Genomic DNA, 16,612 nt, shown 5'->3' on the forward strand with positions numbered 1-16,612 from the left:
CCGCGTTCGCTCTCTAGGACCCGCGTGGTAGGAGAGAACTGCCTCACTATGAACCCACACATATCACAATAAACAAATGTAATGTAATTTGTTTTGTTTTGTTTTGTTTGTTTTTCAAGACAGTGTTTCTCTGTATAGGCTCTGCTGTCCAGAAACTCACTCTTGTAGACCAGGCTGGCCTCGAACTCACAGAGATCTATCTACCTCTGCCTCCTGAGTGCTGGGATTAAAGGCGTGTGCAACCACTGCCTGGCTGTAACACAATTTTTTAAAAGGAAGCCTAAAAGCCACATAAGTACAGTGCTGTGTGGTCTGGGAGAGGGGTTATGGCTCTCTGCACAGCCAGTAGAAAGTTTCATGAAGATTCGACTCCCTGCCCCCTCCTATGGAGGGAGATTCAACCCATAGCCCTGGACATCCCTAAAAGTACTCAATAACTGAGCCACATCTCCAGCCTGTGGAGGTGATTTTTCAATCAGGACAGGTGCACTAACCTCTAGTCTCAGCTATTTGAGCTGAGACTAAGGCAGAAAAAAATCACTCGAGGCAAAGAATTTCAGGCCAGGCTGGGCAACAGAGAGAAGGCTGCTCTAAACCAGGACACCTTGGCCAACAGAGAGAGACCTGTACCGTTCCTCTACCGCTCCATGCCCACTAGCCTTGAAGAAAGTGAATGGCTCCCTTCCAGCCTAGCAACCCATGTCAAGGGCCAGTGTTTGATCAGCCTGATGCCAAACAGGTAAGAAGGAACACAACTCAGACAAGTGACAGGTGGAGGGACAGGACACAGACTGTTTATTGAGTGGTAGGCACAGGAGAGGTAGCTGGCTCCAGTGTGGAAGCAGAGGCAGCAGGTCATGCCAGGGCACTGTGGGCATCTGGCAGCCTGGGGGCCTGGTCCTTATCTTAAGGGGATGGCACAAGCTCACTACGATAGGAGCAGCAAGGAGCTGGCCAGAGGAGAGAAGCAGCCACAGTCCCCTGGCATCCTGGGCAAGAAGCGGCAGATGTACTTGGCACAGGGGCCGGGGATAAGGGGGCCTGGGGCCTGGGTGCTCTAAGGGGGGTAAAAGGAGGTCATGTCTGTGGCGTGGAATAGAGGCTGTGGTGGTGGCCGCCAGGTCCTGGCACCTGGGAGAAGAGCAGAGGAGTGGTCCTTGTCTGGCTGGCCCCGCCCCAGCCTGGCTCACGTCCGATGGCACCATACCAGCTGCCAGAGCCCAGGCTGCCGGACATGCTGCAGGCAGAGAAGCAAGGTAAGTCCCAGGAGTCCCGGGTAGTGCCCAGGGTCACACTCATGAGATGGGGGAGGGGGGCAGGGGCAGGCGCCTTTAGCCCTGGGAACCCAGAGGGGGCTTCACTCAGAACAAGGCAAGCCTGGCTCTTGGTCCCCACTGCCTCATGGAGCCAGGCAGGACCCCAAGACCCCTCAGGCAGGGTTGAGGCTCCTACCTGGTGCTCTCACTCCGGCTGTGCTCCCAGGAGCAGCCCTCATCCTCACAGTGCCCAGCCCGGTCAAAGAAGTAGGAACGGGAGTCAAAAACCTGCCCGTTGAGGATTCGGCTGGTGCTCTGTAGGTGTGGGGGGAGAAGCTGCTACTATGGATTTTTATTTTTGCCCCCATAACTGTTTCAGGACCCCAGGCTAGAATCCCCAGGCTCTAGCCCACTCCACTGGACCTAGAGGGGCTTGGGGGCCCTACCAGGTCCTGCGGGGGCCGGTGTACCCGGAAGAAGCCCACCAGCAGTGTGGTGGGCAGCAGTTCCCACACGAAGAGGATGAGGCCAAACACCAGGTAGCCTTTGTTCCCTAGGTCATTCACCAGGTCTGCCTGGGGGAAAGCAGAGGCTGAGAACAGTCTGCCACCACACAGACCGTGCTGGCGCAGGGCCCCGGCCAGCCGGGGGCTAGATACGAGAGAGGGGACAAACTCGGCCAATGCCTACCTGGTCAGATACGTTGTACCAGTCGTAGTCGAAGGCATCTAGCCGGCTCCGAGGGGCCAAGGCCAGAGCTGCCAGGTTGTAACAGGCCCGACTGGCATAGAGCAGAACCATGGCAGCCCCTATGGCAGCCGCCTGGCACACACTGGTCCCCTGGTAGAGATGACGATAGAGGACCTTCAGGGGGAGGAGGCTTCCTCTACATCCTAAGGACCTCTGTCCAAGGACCCTCAAGGCTGCCACATCAGGGCTGGTGGCCCTACCTTAGCCTCTAAGTAGATGCTAGTGGAAGGAGCTCGCCTGGCGACGAGGCAGAGGCAGGCAGCAAGCGAGAGGGCGCAGATGACGAAGAGGGAGTCGCTCACCAGGACGCGGACCAGCAGGAGAACCCAGGGCTGTGCCCGGCGCTGGCGGGACAGCACGGCACACAGTACGTTCACCAGCAGAAAGAGCAGGGAAGCGCCCACGAAGGCCCCTCGGACAGCCAGCCTGCAGCCCACAGCAAAGTCAGCCCCCCGACCACGGACCTCCCTGGCCCTCGCCAACCACCCCGACTCCTCCGAAGACCCCAGGGTCAACCAGAACTCAAGATGGTCCAGTCCAAACTCTGCTCGTCTAGTTTTGCATAGGAGGGAACTGAGGCTCAAAGAGGTGAGGTGATTGAAAGCTATGGCACTGTAGGAGGAGCATCAGACAGGGGGTCAGACATCTGGATCTGAGCCCTGACTGGGCCTTCCTCCAGCTGTGTGACCTTGAACACGTTGCTTTATCTAACTGGGCCTCAGTTTCTTCATCTCTTAAAATGAGAATAAGAATAGTATCTCAGGTGAGGTGTGAAAAGATGCTTGTGAAATATCTTTATAAACTGGAAGACACTGTGCAAAGGACGGGCAGGGGCGGGGCAGCCAAGGTCACTGGAAGTGCACCAATACTTGATATAGTCCACGGGTTGGAGCTTCTTTCTATCATTCTCCACCGTGGATGATACCATCAGGGCTATCTGCACCGGGTACTTTAGTCTTTCCTAGCTCTATCACAAATGTTCTGGGGGTTCTTCTCATCTCAGCCCTGCCACTGACCCATTAACTTCTCCAGTACTTACAAGCCTCGGCTCATCTCTGGCCGACGCTTTGCCTTGGCCTTGAACACCACCTGGGAGCAGAGAGACCCATCACTCCTCTGGACCCTTGGGTTTGCCCTCCTTCTCCCACCACACCAGTCCCCGTGGTTACCTGGGCAAAGTAGAGGTTCATAAGCGTCAGTGTGAAGAACTGCAGGCAAACAGGGCAGCAATAGAGAAGCCAGAAAGGCAAGGGCCCCAGGCGGTTGGCCCGGGGAGTATCTCGGAAGTAGAAGGAGAAGAGTGTGGTACGCAAGGCTGCCCAGAGCAGACAGAGCGCCAGGAACACCGTCTGATAGCTGAGGCGCTTGTGCCCGTACAGAAGCACCAGCCAGAGCTGGGCATAGACAGAGAGGAAGAGCAGTGCGTACAGGGCAGTGTAGGCAGCGGTCAGCCCCAGAGTCACTGTAGGCGGCAGCGCAGGTACCAGCCCGGCTGCAGGCACCAGGCCAGACAGGTTACTCTCCATGTCAAGGAGGGCGGCCTGAAACCAGGAGACAGAGATGGAGGGCTGGCCAGAAGCCAGGGAAATAAATACGGAGGGGTGGTTACTGCAGGAGGAGGTGAGAGCTGGGGACTCTGGAGGACAGAAGTTGGGGTTGCCAGGCCTTTCCTCCTCAAGAGACGGGGGGATGGGGGTGGGCACGGGTAATCTGGGCCCTGAACCCCTCACTCTGGAGTGTGTAAGGGTACTCTTTCCTACCCAGGGCAAATGGAGTGGGGGTTGGGGGTGTCCCTCCCTGGGTCAGCCCCAGAGCCAAGATGGGAGGATGCAGTGGTACAGAAAGTCCCTGGCCTTGGTCGCTCGTGTCCGGCTGGCAGGAGGGGGAGAGCCGGCCGATGCCCGTCAGCTTAGGACAGCGGCCGCTGCGGGGGCGCCCAACGCCCCGCTCTCCCCCTCCCCACGCTTGGTGGCTCTTTCCCCTCCAATAATCCGGATTGGGGGGGGCTTCTTCCTCTGTCCTCAAGATTCCAGACGTTGTTGCCCCACTGCGTCCACCCTCAGCCCCGGTGAATAAGAGGAAGTCGATGTCAGGTCCTCAGGCCGCTGCTGGGGAAGCGGGATCCGGTCGCCGGGACACGGGGCTCCAGCTCCCCGGCTCCCGCTGCTCCGCCCCACTCCTGCGCCTGCGCGGGCGGCCGTTCGCTACGCAAACTGCGTAGCAGCCGATGGAGACTCCGAGGCCGTGCGCCGCGCCCGGCGTGCAGCTCTTCGAGAATCGACGCAAGATGCGCTGCCAGCGGGCGTCCGGGGTTACGGATGGCTGCGGGCGGCCGAGAGGCGGAGACAGGGCCGCATGTAGCAAGCACTCGGGTTATTCGTGTCCTGAAATGCCAGCTTTTAATGTTTGGGGGACTACTGTTTCCTACGCTGAGATTCCCCTAGCCCACATCGGGATCGGCGTGCCCATATGGGGGCGGCAACGACTTCCCCGCACTGGGTCGCTGAAGGGAACTTCCGCCCACAACCAAGATGGCACCCTGGCCCCGCCCCCTAGCTTCTGTTCGCGGGCTCCGCGCTCCGGCCTGCGACCGCTTGCACACACCTTTTCTAGCAGCCGAGCCCCCCGAGAGCCCCACGGCTCGTCCTCCTGGGCACCCCTCTCCCTTCTCCCGCACCCGGGCGGCCATCCTGCCTGGAAGGAGCTCCCGAGATGGCGCGGTGGGTTGTCCCCGAGTTGGGCAACGCGAGGCCTCCACGACCAGGAGGAGGAAGGAGCCGGCTTCCCCATCCCGGTCCTTGGGTCCAGGGAGAGCAATAACCATCGCAACGATCACTGCACCCTACGGCCGAGCTTCAGTGAACGGCTCTACAAGTGCTTTCGCCCATAGTAATCACTGAGCTGTTTACAGAGTTTTCACCAGCTCCCCAGGGAGGTGTCATTAGCCCCATTTTACAGGAGGGAATTCGGGCCCAGAGGATGTATCAGCCGAAGCAGGCCTTCCCGATCCAAATGGGAACCCCAAAGCAGCCCTTGCTGGCTCCTGCACATGCCCTAGGCGTGAGGAAGTCGGATCCCGGAATCCGGAGCCTGGGGAGCGACGCAGGAGGAAGGCGGTGGAGACCAGCAGGTCGACTGCAGGGGTGGGACCTGGCTTGGGGTGGCCCCGCCTCCAGGCCGACCCGGGATTTACTTCGAGAACTGATTGGGTCAGATGCGTGACAGTTCCCGTCGCCCAGGAAACTAGGACCGGGCGCCCTTAGAACTAGAGGGAGGAGGCAGGCCCGGGTCAGGGGCCTCGAGATCGGGCTTGGGGTGAGACCTATTCGCGGTCATAACGGGCAAGCGGGACGCACCGGGGCCTGGACAGAACTCTAAAGAGAGATTTAGTATCCCGGGGACAGCCTGTGTTCTCCACCAGGCCAGACCCAGCGGACAGATGAGGGCTTGGGAAGGCTGATAGGCCTGTGGCGTGTGTGTGTGTGTGTGTGCGTGTGTGCGTGTGTGTGTGTGTGTGTGTGTGTGTGTGTGTGCTCGCGCGTGTGTGCGTGTGATCCAGTAGGAGAGGGTGTGTGTGTGTGCTCGCGCGCGTGCGTGTGATCCAGTAGGAGTGTGTGTGTGTGTGTGTGTGTGTGTGTGTGTGTGTGTGTGTGTGTGCTCGCGCGCGCGTGCGTGTGATCCAGTAGGAGAGGGAGCCAGGGGCCAGACCCAGTAGACAGATGAGGCTTGGGAAGACTGATGGGCCTGTGTTGTGTGTGTGTGCGCGCGGGCGTGTGCGCGTGCTCCTGTGTGATCCAGTAGGAGAGGGAGCCAGGGGCACCTCTCCTGCTTCTCATCACCAGTTTGCCTCACTGTGCCCTAAGTACTTCTTACCTTGTCTTTACAGCCCAGAGTATGTTCCAGATCCCAGAGTTTGAGCCGAGTGAGCAGGAAGACTCCAGTACTGCTGATAGGGGCCTGGGCCCAAGCTTCACTGGGGACCAACGGGGTCCCTACCTGCCCCCAGGTCTCCTGGGGAACATCGGACACCAACAGGGGCAGGCAGCCAACAGCAGTCATCATGGAGGTAGGTTCCCCATCCCACCATCATCTGCCTGCCCCTCGCCCCCCACTCAGTTGCCCCTTGCATCCCTGTAGCAGCCATACTTCCTGAAGACTCTGGGTAAGTCCCACATAGCTCTGAGCCTCAAAATGTCTCTTCTACAAACTATCACTGCCTTTGTAAGACCACAGGGTTAATTCACAGAAATATTTGGCATGCCCTTAGGTGATCAACCTGCTTCACTGAATGCTCAAAACAGGCCCCAGGATAGACATCAGTGGGAGGCAAACTGATCCCCAAAGAGGAAGTGACTTTCCTAAGGTCACCCTAAGAGGTGGTGCTGGAAGACTCCTCAATTTCTGAGTACCTGTTCTTCCTTGGTTAGGGCCTTCCAGTGGCCAGTAGGTTCTTTCTTTTTTTTTTTTTTTTTCAAGATAGGGTTCCTCTATGTAGCCCTGGCTGTCCTGGAACTTACTCTGTAGACCAGGCTGGCCTCTCAAGTGCTGGGATTAAAGGTATGTGCCACCACTGCCCAGCCAGTAGGTTCTTTCTCACCCCATGGATCACCCACAGCAGGACTGTCCTTGCACAGATGGGACAGGCAGGTGACCAAAGTGACAAACAGAAGAGCAGTGTGAGGATTGGAAAGTGAGTGCCAAAATGGAAGGCGGGGCATTGGAAGATACTGGTTATTTCTCAGTCCTCTCCACTCCCCAGGGTTGAGCCTGTGCAGCCACAGAAATCTCAGCTTAATCAGGTGTGTCACTGCCCACTAGAGCTTAAATGACCCCCATTTCCTTCTTCTTCTTTTTTTTTTTTCTTTTTCTTTGTTTTTTTTTCAAGACAGGGTTTCTCTGTGTAGCTTTGGAGTCTTTCCTGGAACTTGCTCTGTAGACCAGACTGGCCTTGAACTCACAGAGATCTGCCTGCCTCTGTCTCCAGATTAAATCTGCTGGGTTTAAAGGCGTGTGCCACCACCGCATAGTCCCCACTCCCTTTTTGAGACAAGGCCTCACATATCCCAGGGTTGCTTCAAACTTGCTGTATAAGTGAGACTAGCCTTGAATTTCCGATCCTCCTGCCTCTACCTCCCAAGTACTGGGATCATAGGTGGGCCAACATGCCTGGCATTCCACAATTTTTTTTTTTTTAGCTGAGGATCAAACCCAGGGCCTTGCGCTTGCTAGGCAAGCGCTGTACCACTGAACTAAATCCCCAACCCCACATTTTTTTTAATTGTATGTATATGTGTGCCTGTGTGTGTGCAAGTGCAGGTTCCTTGGAGTCCAGAAGAGGGTGCTAGATCCCCTAGAGCTGTTAGAGGTGGTTGTGAGCCACCCCTGATGTAGGTGGTTGTAAGCTGCCCCATGTGGTTGCTGGGTACTGAACTCACATCCTCTGCAAGAGCAGTAAAGGCTGAGCCACTGAGCCATCTCTCCAGCCCACCACATTTCTTTTAACCTCCAGATGTCCTGCTTGCTCTTTTTCTGCTCTTAGCTCCTCTCCATCCTCTGCCCACACCTGGCTGTTCCTCCTCAACCCTGAGGCACACTAACCCCTCTTCATCCATGTCCTACAGTGGTGGGACAGACACCAACAGAGGAGCCATAAGAAAGCTACGCAGTGCTCAGAAGATGATGTGTGTTGGAGGTAGAGAGCAGAGACTTACCTAGGTAGTCAGGGCTGGTCTTAGGAGGGAGCAGCCGAATAGGTAAGGCTGAGAGTTAGCTATTCTGATGCCTGTGTTTCAGGTATAGAGAACAGGAAGTTAGGAGGCCCTGGGACAAGAATTGCTCCTGGGTAGTAGGGCCCCAAGTGGGGAGAGGTAAAGAAGGGTAAGTAGAGCCCTGTCCAATTCAGTCTGTACAGGCCTTTGGAGGCTATTGTAAGAACAACTTTGACTGGAATCCTGGGAAGATTTTTTTTTCCCTTCTTACTGTGCTGGGGATGGATCCCAGGGCCTTTGTACATGCTGAGCAAGTGTTCTTCTATGAGCCACATCCCCAGGCCTGGGAGTTGGGTAGGAAGGAAAGAGCTGTTGAGGAACATACTCAGCACCCTGAAAGTTGGAAGAAAGAGATGGGGGAAGGCCAGGGATCAGGTAGGAACTTTTAGACATGTAGGTGGGATTCCAGAGCACTGCTTGTGGGAGCAGCAGGGAGTTGATCTGAGTTGTGTATGTGACAGCCAGCCAGGGGTAGGTGCTAGGTGCTTGTGGAAAGGAGAGGAGCTACCCCAAGTTTTACACCTACGTCAAGGGGGTGCTCCAAGAGGAAGGAGGTGGCAGTTGGCTGGCATCGTGCTAGGATGGAGTTTTTGATAAGTGACAGGGTGGTCTAGGTTATGCCAATGGAATGAGAGGCTGAGAGGAGGGCAAGGAACATGGAGATGAAGAAGTCAGAGATCAGGAGGAGCACTCAGGTTCAAAAAACTCAGAGTGGGCTAAGGGACTGGCAGAGAAGCAGAGCAATTTGTGTACAAGATGGAGAAGGCTGAGGCATGGAGCGTGGCAGTGACAAGCTCTGAACCCTGATTTAGGGATCGCAGTGTGAAAGTGTGGCCGGGAGTGGAGAGAGGTGCACCCCAGCTCAGCTCCGATCCGTGAAGGAGGGCTGCCAGGGGAAACAGCCATAGGGAAGGTAGCTGAATGTCTTTGCTTCCCTGCTAGGCGGGGACTAGACCACAGATATCCTCCCTGAACCAGTGTGTGTGTGTGTGTGTGTGTGTGTATGGAGTGTCATAAACATTTGATTTAGTATTTAGTTGTCTCAAAAGCAATTGCCAGAACTGGATGTGGTGGTAGTTAGCATTTAGGCGTCAGTAAGATATGCCTGTAATCTCAGCACCAAGCATGGCTGAGTTTGAGGCCAGCTTGGGCTCCTTAGTGAGACTCTGTTCCAGCAAAACAAGTCACTTTCCATAACGAGATTTGCAAGTGCCATAGAGCTACTGGCCATTTCTGCAGTCAGCTCACTCTGACCCTAGCTCTCCTGCCTATTTGCACCAGGCCCACTGGGCTGTGAGCATCCCTGGGGCAGTGACTGCAGTGCAATGCCTGAAACAGACTCCAGAGTGGGAAGGGGAGAAGGCCATAAACTGGGAGAAGCAGCCCGTACTGGCCTCTGGTCCAGACTGCAGCATCTGAGGAGGGCCCTTTAGGAGCCCATTGAAACATTAACTGGTCCGCCTGAATTTCCCGAGCTGTAAAATGGGAATAGAACTGTTCCTACTTCACAGGGCTGCAGTAAGGGTACCTGAGTTCATGTGAACAATGCTTAGGAACTGCCTGGCACAGAGGAGGTACCATGGAGGTCCTGTGCCCTATTACTGCCATAGTTGTGGTTATCATTGTTACTGTGAGTTGGCTCAGGCGCTGCAGACCTGGGTTTCCATCAGTAGTAAAGGCCTTGGACATCCAGTGTTCTTGGATGGCAAACATGAGGTGTAGGTTAGACTCAGGATGGAAGTGACTTGCAGGCATTCCTTCCTTCCATACAGCCATTCAAGATTTAAGGTAGGCAGTTGGGATTTAGAGCAGCGATTGGAAAACCACAGACATGGGCTAAATCCCTGTGGTTTTGCACGGCCCCTGAGCTAGGAATGTTTTTCTTGTTAGGTTTTGAGGTTTTAAGGTCAGGACCCAGGGTCTCCAGCTTAACTAGGCAAACACTATCACTGAACCATATCCCCAGCCTTTTTTACATTTATTGAGACAAAATCTCACTGTGTTGCCCAGGCTGGCCTCAAACTCCTGGGCATAAGCAACCCTCCTGCCTCAGACAGCCAACTAGCAAGAAGCTGGGATTGTATAGATTTGTACCTCCAGGAACAATTCTTTATTTTGTCTTTTCAAGACAGGGCTTTTCTGAATAGCCCTGGCTGGCCTTGAACTCCTGTTTCTGCCTCCCAAGGGCTTGGATTAAAGGTGTGTGCTACCACGCCCAGCTGGGAACAGTTTCTAATCTATTGAAATGATTGGCTGATAAAATCCAGGGAGCAAATTATTATTATTAATTTTTGGGGTTTTTTGTTGTTGTTGTTTGTTTTTGGGTTTTATTTTTATTTTTTTTTTTTTGGTTTTTTGAGACAGGGTTTCTCTGTGTAGCTTTGCGCCTTTCCTGGAACTCGCTTTGTAGACCAGGTTGGTCTCGAACTCACAGAGATCCGCCTGCCTCTGCCTCCCGAGTGCTGGGATTAAAGGCGTGCGCCACCACCGCCCGGCTTATTTTGTTTTTTTTGAGACAAGGTTTCTCTGTGCAGCTCTGGCTGTCCTGAAACTCACTCTGTAGATTAGGCTGGCCTCTCACAGAGATCCACCTGCCTCTGCCTCCCATGTGCTGGGATTAAAGTGGTGCGCCACGACCGCCCAGCTTCTTTCTTAAATATTTTATTATAACAGGTAAAAATTGTATGAAATTCCTATTTCAGTGTTACTGAGTAGAGTGATGGTGGGCACAGTGGTGTTTGGGGAGGCATTTTGTCTGTGACCCCAGCTATGAGCAAGCTGGGCTGTTGTTATAGAGGCCCTGATAGAACGCTTGGCCAGAGCAGGGCCAGGTGAGGACCCAGGCTGGAACTCTAGAATGCCTTTGCTCAAGGCTACAGCACAAGTCTGGGCAGGCCACTATGGAGACATGGCAGGCACAGTGGCCTGCCCTGCCTGAGGGCAAAGCCTCACTGTTCTTGGAAGGGTATAGGACACCACCGTTTTTGTTTTTATTACTCTTTTCCACCTTGCCATGTTTTTTGTGTGTAAGGGCATGTGTGGAGGTCAGAAGAGAATTTTAGGAGTTGGTTTGGTTCTCTCCTCTTCTACTTTGTGGGTCTCAGGAACAGAACTGAAGTCATCAGGCTTTGTGGCAAACACTTTTTCCTGGCTTGTCACCTCCTGGGCACTCCCGCCAGTTTTAATGGAGTGTGCTAGGTTGCTCCTTGAACTGTGAATTTTCCCAATCAGCCACACCCACTTACCCAGAAACCCCCTGGGTAAGGAGTTTAAAGTGCAAGACAACCTGTCTCTTCCCATCCTCCTACCCCCTCCGTCTGGGAGGGTGGCATAAATGGGCAGGCCTGAGCACCCACCCAGAGAGAAGCCACCCATCCCTGCCCCTGAGGGATGGGGCGGGTCTGCGCCACACCCCACCCACCCTCTTTATCCAAGGAGTTCACAGAATCTCAAGGTTCTTTCCAGTAAATGCAAAGATATTTCTAAAAATTCCACCAGGGCCGGGAGATGCAACTCAGGCTGTAGAGTGCCTGCCTGGCAGGTACACAGCACAGCCTTGGCTTCCAGTCTCAGCAACTCAAACTGCAGTTGGGGGGTGGGAGTTTAAGGCCAGCGTCCCAGCTACCTGAGACCCTATCTCATCAATCAATAAAGCCTCTTGACACAAATGGGTGTCATTTGGTTGCTGGGGTGCTTGGCATTGCTGAGCACCTTTAGTGACTGACATCCTCCATGCCACAGCACAGGCTCTTGGCATGGGTGACAAGTGGGGAGGAAGAGAATGACTCCTCCAGACTGGGCCACTGGGTACTGTTGAAGGGGGGCTAGGATATGAGATGGGCAGACCCTGGAGTCAGGCGGGTTGTGTTTGCACTAGTCTTCCTCACTGTGTGGCCTTGGGTAGGTTGCATACTGTCTCTGTGCCTTAGTTTCATCCCTGTCAAATGAGGAACTTCCCCAATAATATGAGCTGAGAACTAAATCAATGAATCTGAGAGACACCTCTAGCCTGACCTGCTCTGTGTCCTCCTTGATTGGTTGGGTTTTTGTTTTGTGAGGTGCTGTGGATGGAACCCAGGGCCTTGAGTGTGCTAAGCAAGGATTTTAACCCTGCTCATGAAAGCAGATCTGTTGGGGGATGGAGCATGTGTGCCACACTGCCCAAGTATCCGTGCAGGCCGGAGGACAGCTTGTGGAGGTCGTCTTCTCCTTCCCCCTTTACATAGATTCCAAGGTTCCCACGCAGGTCTTCAGGCTCCTACTGAAAGCTCCTGTACTGGCTGAGCAGTCTCACCAGCCCTTGGTGAAGGAAGTGGGCTGAGCTCCCACCAAGGCCACCTGGACGTCTTCACCTTCCTGCCAGCACAGCACCTGAATGCTGAGGTTCCAGGGCTCAGGTCCAGTTGAAGTGACATTTCGTTTTTTAGTGCAGATAGGGTGCACCACCAAGAGACTCAGGCATGAGCCTTTTAGCTTCTGCCTTCCTTCTCTGTAAGATGGGGAGAACTCCACATCTGTCATACAGGAGACAAGAAGCCAATGGCTGTTCACAGGACAAGGTGGAGTGCTCTCCTGTCTTGTCTGTTCTCATGGTAACTATGAGACAGGCTGTCCCTGTGTCACAGAGAAAGACACTGATGTGCCAGGGAATTGGGGAAATTCCCTAGCTGCTGAGTAGTCCCCCTGAAATGCTCTGTAGATGGGCAATAGTATTGTTCTGGCCAGGTGCTTTAAGCAGACCAGGCCAGGCCTTTCATGATGGTTCCCTCCTTACCTCTGGCTTTCTGTTACATGTCTGCAGCTGGGATCCTCAGTACTGGAGCTGAATTGCAGAGTTCTGCCCATTGACCTTTGTGAAAGGGAGGCAAACTTACCAACCTCCAAACCTGGGGGAATTTTACCTCCTCCCAAGCTTTCCCTGCAGACACCTGGGTGTGGGCAGCAGGCTGTACCTAGCTCTGGACTCTGCCCCTGGGAGAGGTTCTTGGTCTTCACTGGTCTGAGCAGAGGGGGTTCAGATGGCAGAAGTTAGGATGGCACACAGTACCCAGATCAGAGAAGCAGATCACCCACAATTCGCTTGCAGCTCACAGAGCATGTCTACATTCCGATGTGACCTTCATACAGGTGCGTTAGTATGCAGGGTAGGTGAGACTTCATGAAGGGAGGAAACTAACTTGGAGTTTAAGGGTGGCTGGGCAAGGCAAGAGTTGCACGCCCTGATGGGCTCAGGCGGCCAAACCCAAGGACTTCTGGCCTCAGGGCCTAACAGTCTTGTCAGCCTGAGAAACTGACTTCTCTGAACACCTGTGTAGCTGTAGTCTCCCCACTCCCCCATTTGTGAGACGTGACACGTCCTCCTGTAGTAGAGACTGGTTTTGAACTCAAGCCCCTGCTTCCAGCTCACCAGTGCTGGGATTATAAATATGCACCGTGCCCAGGACAAGCCTCTATGTTCTGTCTGTAGAACCAGGTGGTGAGGATAGTTTAGCACATAAATGCTAGTCTCAAAAAAGAAAAAAAATCCACAGTTCTGGACACTGTCTCCAAAAAATAGGTGCAATATGGAATGCAGAGAGTTCTTGTTCCCCCGCAAAGACAGAACAGAACACCTCCCTAGTTAGGGGTTACTATGAGACCATGTGAGTTAAGGCACAGTAGAAAGTCTTTTTGTACACTAAAGTCGTCCTTCATTACTGGCACTCGACAAGGATTTGTGGAAGTTAACTCGATTTCTCACAAAAACCCTCTTAGCTCCCTCCATTCGCAAAAGAGGGACTGGGGCTATTGGAAGGTGTGAAGGGCGGGTCGAAATTCACACCTCTTTCATCCCGACTCCTGCAGGCGTTGGGGCTATGGAGACCCGGAGTCGCCACAGTTCGTACCCCGCGGGGACCGAGGAGGATGAAGGGACGGAGGAGGAGCTCAGCCCCTTTCGGGGCCGCTCGCGTTCGGCTCCCCCCAACCTCTGGGCCGCGCAGCGTTACGGCCGCGAGCTCCGAAGGATGAGCGACGAGTTTGAGGGTTCCTTCAAGGTGAGCACCTGCATAGGGTGCGACCGGACCTATACCCACCTTCCCCTTCTGCTATCTAGGGCATGTCGGGATTTGTAGTTTCAGGCCCACCAGGTTTTCCCTTTCGTGTTTCAGGGCATGCCGGGACTTGCAGTTCTAATCCCTCCTCTGTCCCTTGTGTTCTGTGACTTGCAGTCCAAGGATTTCCTCCCTCTTCCTTCTTTGTCCGAAACCCCGCCCCCAGTTCCGGAACTTGTCGGCACCTGTAGTCCAGAGTTCTTTTACAGGTAGACCGCTCAGAGAACCAAGGTTTTCTGTGATCTGTACTACAGACTCATTTCAGGCCAAAGTTCCTGAGTCCCCGAGGTTCGGAGAGCTCGAAGCTTGCTAGTATGGGAGCGTCTCCCCAACTTCTGAGCCACTTTAAATTCTTGAATTCAGCCCCATCCTCTTAAGATCTCTGGCTCGGAGGTTTCATTTAGGGTCCCAGCAGTTTGTGGGCTCCAACCAATACCGATTCCCGAGAGCCCACTCATCTTCTAGCGCCCCTGACCGCTCAGTGCAGAGCAAGCTGGTGGCGGTGGTCTTGACATTTCAACTCAGAATGTGAGGAGGACTTGATTCGGGATGCCAGGGTGAGGCTCATTCACTCAACTCTTTACTCCTTCCCTGAAGGGACTTCCTCGCCCAAAGAGCGCGGGGACTGCAACACAGATGCGACAAAGCGCCAGCTGGACGCGCATTATCCAGTCCTGGTGGGATCGAAACTTGGGCAAAGGAGGCTCCACCCCCTCCCAGTGATCTTCCGCTCCACATTCCCGGAACTCGACCTGCTCCCGACGCCCGCCATATTGGGTGTGGGCGGAAGCCTTCGGAAGACTTAGGGATAAAGAGAGGATCGCTGTGCCCCTTTAACAGGGAGAAGAGCTGGCCAACAGCTTGAGTCCCTTCTGGTGCGTGCAATAGCCACGAAGGGATGGTTCTCGTTGGAAGTTTCAAAGTTTCCGCCTCCCCCACCTCAGCTTCCGGAAGTGACTTTTCCCCTCTCGGTTTCCCGGCTGCCCTCAGGCGCCTGCGCCAAGTTGAGAGCCGGGGTATAAACCGTGACTTGGCTGCAGCCCTATCATTCGAACTGGGAGCCCGTGGTCGCTACGTGCTTGACAATAAAGCCCGCGCCTGTGCTGCCGCATCTCTGTCCTTCGTTTGGGGTTCCGCAAGCCGGATCATTCATTATTCCTGATAGTTTTAAGAGACTCCTTTTATCCATAAGGGAAGCAGGCTCTGTCTAAGGACTGAGACCAAGAAGTTGAAGCGATCAGCGGAGCGGGGCTGCTAGGCTTGGGGGTGAGGGAGCGGATCATGGCTAGACCCCTGGGACTGCCAGGCCTTATCTCTAATATGGTAATTGGGAGCTGCAGCCCAGACGGCCGCTGGAATTCGCCGCTGGAATTCAGCGTTCTGCAAACCCTGCCGCGGCTCCCCCGGGGGCGGGGGGGCGGGGGTCATTTGCTCCTATTTGGGTCAGTCCTTGTGAGCAGCTACTGTGTGACCGGCCTGGGGCCAGCGCTGCTCGGGGACCTGGCAGGGCACGCGGGGCGGGGCGGCACGATCGCTAGGGAACGTAGAAGCTTCTCATGGGGACCTGGAGCAGGGCCCAGAGCCCAGTTCAGAGATTTATTGGCGCCCCTATAGCCCAGGCCAGTGCTTTGGGCTGGATATGCAGATAAATTGCGCCACAACCCTGCTTCCCGGAACATGGGAGGGGGCGGCCCCCACGGCCGGGCCTCAAGGAGTAGGTCAGACTTGAAGGTGAGGCGCTGTCTGGGACTGCCACTCAGCAGAAGGACGGACCAGGATGTTGGGAGTCAGCTTGTTTTTGAGGACCCCAGGCAAAAATGGAGGTCAGCCAGTCAGCAGTGGACATGGATTACAGGAAAGTGGGAGATCTGGGAACAGGACTCTGACAACTGAAGGAGGTGGCTTGGGCAATGGTAGGAACCTCAGAGAGCAGAGGCCTTAACCCTGGGAAGCCCAACCCTGGCCACCCAGTTTCTCTGGCCTTCCTACCCGAGCTGTTTGCCTGGGGCTGCAACAAAAACAAAGAAAGCAAACACTTCATTGGCAGGAGATAAGGCCAGATAAGAGGCTGCCTTCCTCCGGAGGGAGCAGCCAGTCCCCAGCCGCCAGGAAGCTGGGAGAGGCCTTGAAGAAGTGCCAGTCTGCCTCAGCCGCAGGGCCTGGCCCATTCTCTTGCCACAGGGTCTCTGGTGTTCCTAGCTGGTCCCAGGCTCGCAGCAGGTCTTCCAGGCTAGTGAAGACCATCCAGCAGAGCCAGCTGCAGGCCATGCTGCCTCCTGGCAGATCTCCACTTAGCTATGGCCCAGTACACGCAGCTGCCATTCAGGGCCTGTTTCTGTATCTGTAAAACAGGCAAAACATCTCCCTCACGGGTGAGGGGGCCACAAGGTATCCACGGGTATCAACCCCTGCCAGCAGCAACCCTTCAGACTGCCAGCTTCCTTTATCCTAAGAGCCATGGATCCCTCCCCAATCTGACAACTCAGCTCCAGCCGGCCACTCCATCCCTGTGTGGTGTCCTCGGTGGCCCTGGCAGAAGATGCGGGGTGCTTCGGTCATATCAGGCAACAGGAAGGGGGGCAGGGAAGGCTTCCTGAAGCAGGGTCTGAGCCTGAGCAAAGAGACTAATAGGGGGGGGAAGCTAAGGGCTCAGGGCAGAGGCAGGAAGCTCAGAACCTCCTCTGGCAGGGAATAAGGTGCCTTGGGCAAGGCAGCCAAGCTCAAACCTTGAAAGTTTTTGCCAGGA

At 54.9% G+C, this 16,612-nt stretch overlaps 2 protein-coding genes across 8 annotated transcripts; one reads left to right on the forward strand and one right to left on the reverse strand.

The window, feature by feature from the left end:
* Positions 1 to 772: 772 nt before the first annotated feature.
* Gpr137 (G protein-coupled receptor 137) lies at positions 773 to 4,189 on the reverse strand. Of its 6 annotated transcripts, XM_076558360.1 has the most exons (9): positions 3,767 to 4,182; positions 3,176 to 3,547; positions 3,046 to 3,095; positions 2,523 to 2,618; positions 2,207 to 2,432; positions 1,947 to 2,096; positions 1,703 to 1,831; positions 1,453 to 1,571; positions 773 to 1,237 (listed from the first exon to the last, which is right to left on the reverse strand). In XM_076558360.1, exons 2-9 carry the CDS (start codon positions 3,530 to 3,532, stop codon positions 1,078 to 1,080), a joined length of 1,287 nt encoding a protein of 428 aa, XP_076414475.1. In that variant the 5' UTR covers positions 3,533 to 3,547; positions 3,767 to 4,182; the 3' UTR covers positions 773 to 1,077. The 6 variants fall into 6 exon arrangements, with proteins under 6 accessions (XP_076414475.1, XP_076414478.1, XP_076414490.1 ...); XM_076558363.1 differs by having other exon boundaries at positions 1,727 to 1,831; positions 3,176 to 4,189; XM_076558375.1 differs by lacking the exon at positions 2,523 to 2,618 and having other exon boundaries at positions 3,767 to 4,188.
* A 796-nt stretch (positions 4,190 to 4,985) lies between these two features.
* Bad (BCL2 associated agonist of cell death) lies at positions 4,986 to 14,977 on the forward strand. 2 transcript variants are annotated; one of them, XM_006980722.4, is made up of 4 exons: positions 4,986 to 5,136; positions 5,893 to 6,072; positions 13,619 to 13,809; positions 14,464 to 14,977. In XM_006980722.4, exons 1-4 carry the CDS (start codon positions 4,986 to 4,988, stop codon positions 14,587 to 14,589), a joined length of 648 nt encoding a protein of 215 aa, XP_006980784.2. In that variant the 3' UTR covers positions 14,590 to 14,977. The 2 variants fall into 2 exon arrangements, with proteins under 2 accessions (XP_006980784.2, XP_006980785.2); XM_006980723.4 differs by lacking the exon at positions 4,986 to 5,136 and adding an exon at positions 5,188 to 5,321.
* Positions 14,978 to 16,612: the final 1,635 nt, after the last annotated feature.

This window comes from Peromyscus maniculatus, chromosome 1 (assembly GCF_049852395.1).
Source record: "Peromyscus maniculatus bairdii isolate BWxNUB_F1_BW_parent chromosome 1, HU_Pman_BW_mat_3.1, whole genome shotgun sequence".
NCBI lineage: Eukaryota > Metazoa > Chordata > Mammalia > Rodentia > Cricetidae > Peromyscus > Peromyscus maniculatus.

What these genes read in the sequence shown, in the direction of transcription:
- Gpr137 (XM_076558360.1), bottom strand. Translation starts at nt 3,532, where the DNA reads ATGGAGAGTAACCTGTCTGGCCTGGTGCCTGCAGCCGGGCTGGTACCT. An exon ending in GGTACAACGTATCTGACCAG is followed by an intron (nt 1,832 to 1,946) that starts GTAGGCATTGGC and finishes GCTTTCCCCCAG; the next exon opens with GCAGACCTGGTGAATGACCT. An exon ending in AGCCGGAGTGAGAGCACCAG is followed by an intron (nt 1,238 to 1,452) that starts GTAGGAGCCTCA and finishes CTCTGCCTGCAG; the next exon opens with CATGTCCGGCAGCCTGGGCT.
- Bad (XM_006980722.4), top strand. Translation starts at nt 4,986, where the DNA reads ATGTATCAGCCGAAGCAGGCCTTCCCGATCCAAATGGGAACCCCAAAG. An exon ending in AAGGCGGTGGAGACCAGCAG is followed by an intron (nt 5,137 to 5,892) that starts GTCGACTGCAGG and finishes TTGTCTTTACAG; the next exon opens with CCCAGAGTATGTTCCAGATC. An exon ending in AGTTTGAGGGTTCCTTCAAG is followed by an intron (nt 13,810 to 14,463) that starts GTGAGCACCTGC and finishes CCTTCCCTGAAG; the next exon opens with GGACTTCCTCGCCCAAAGAG.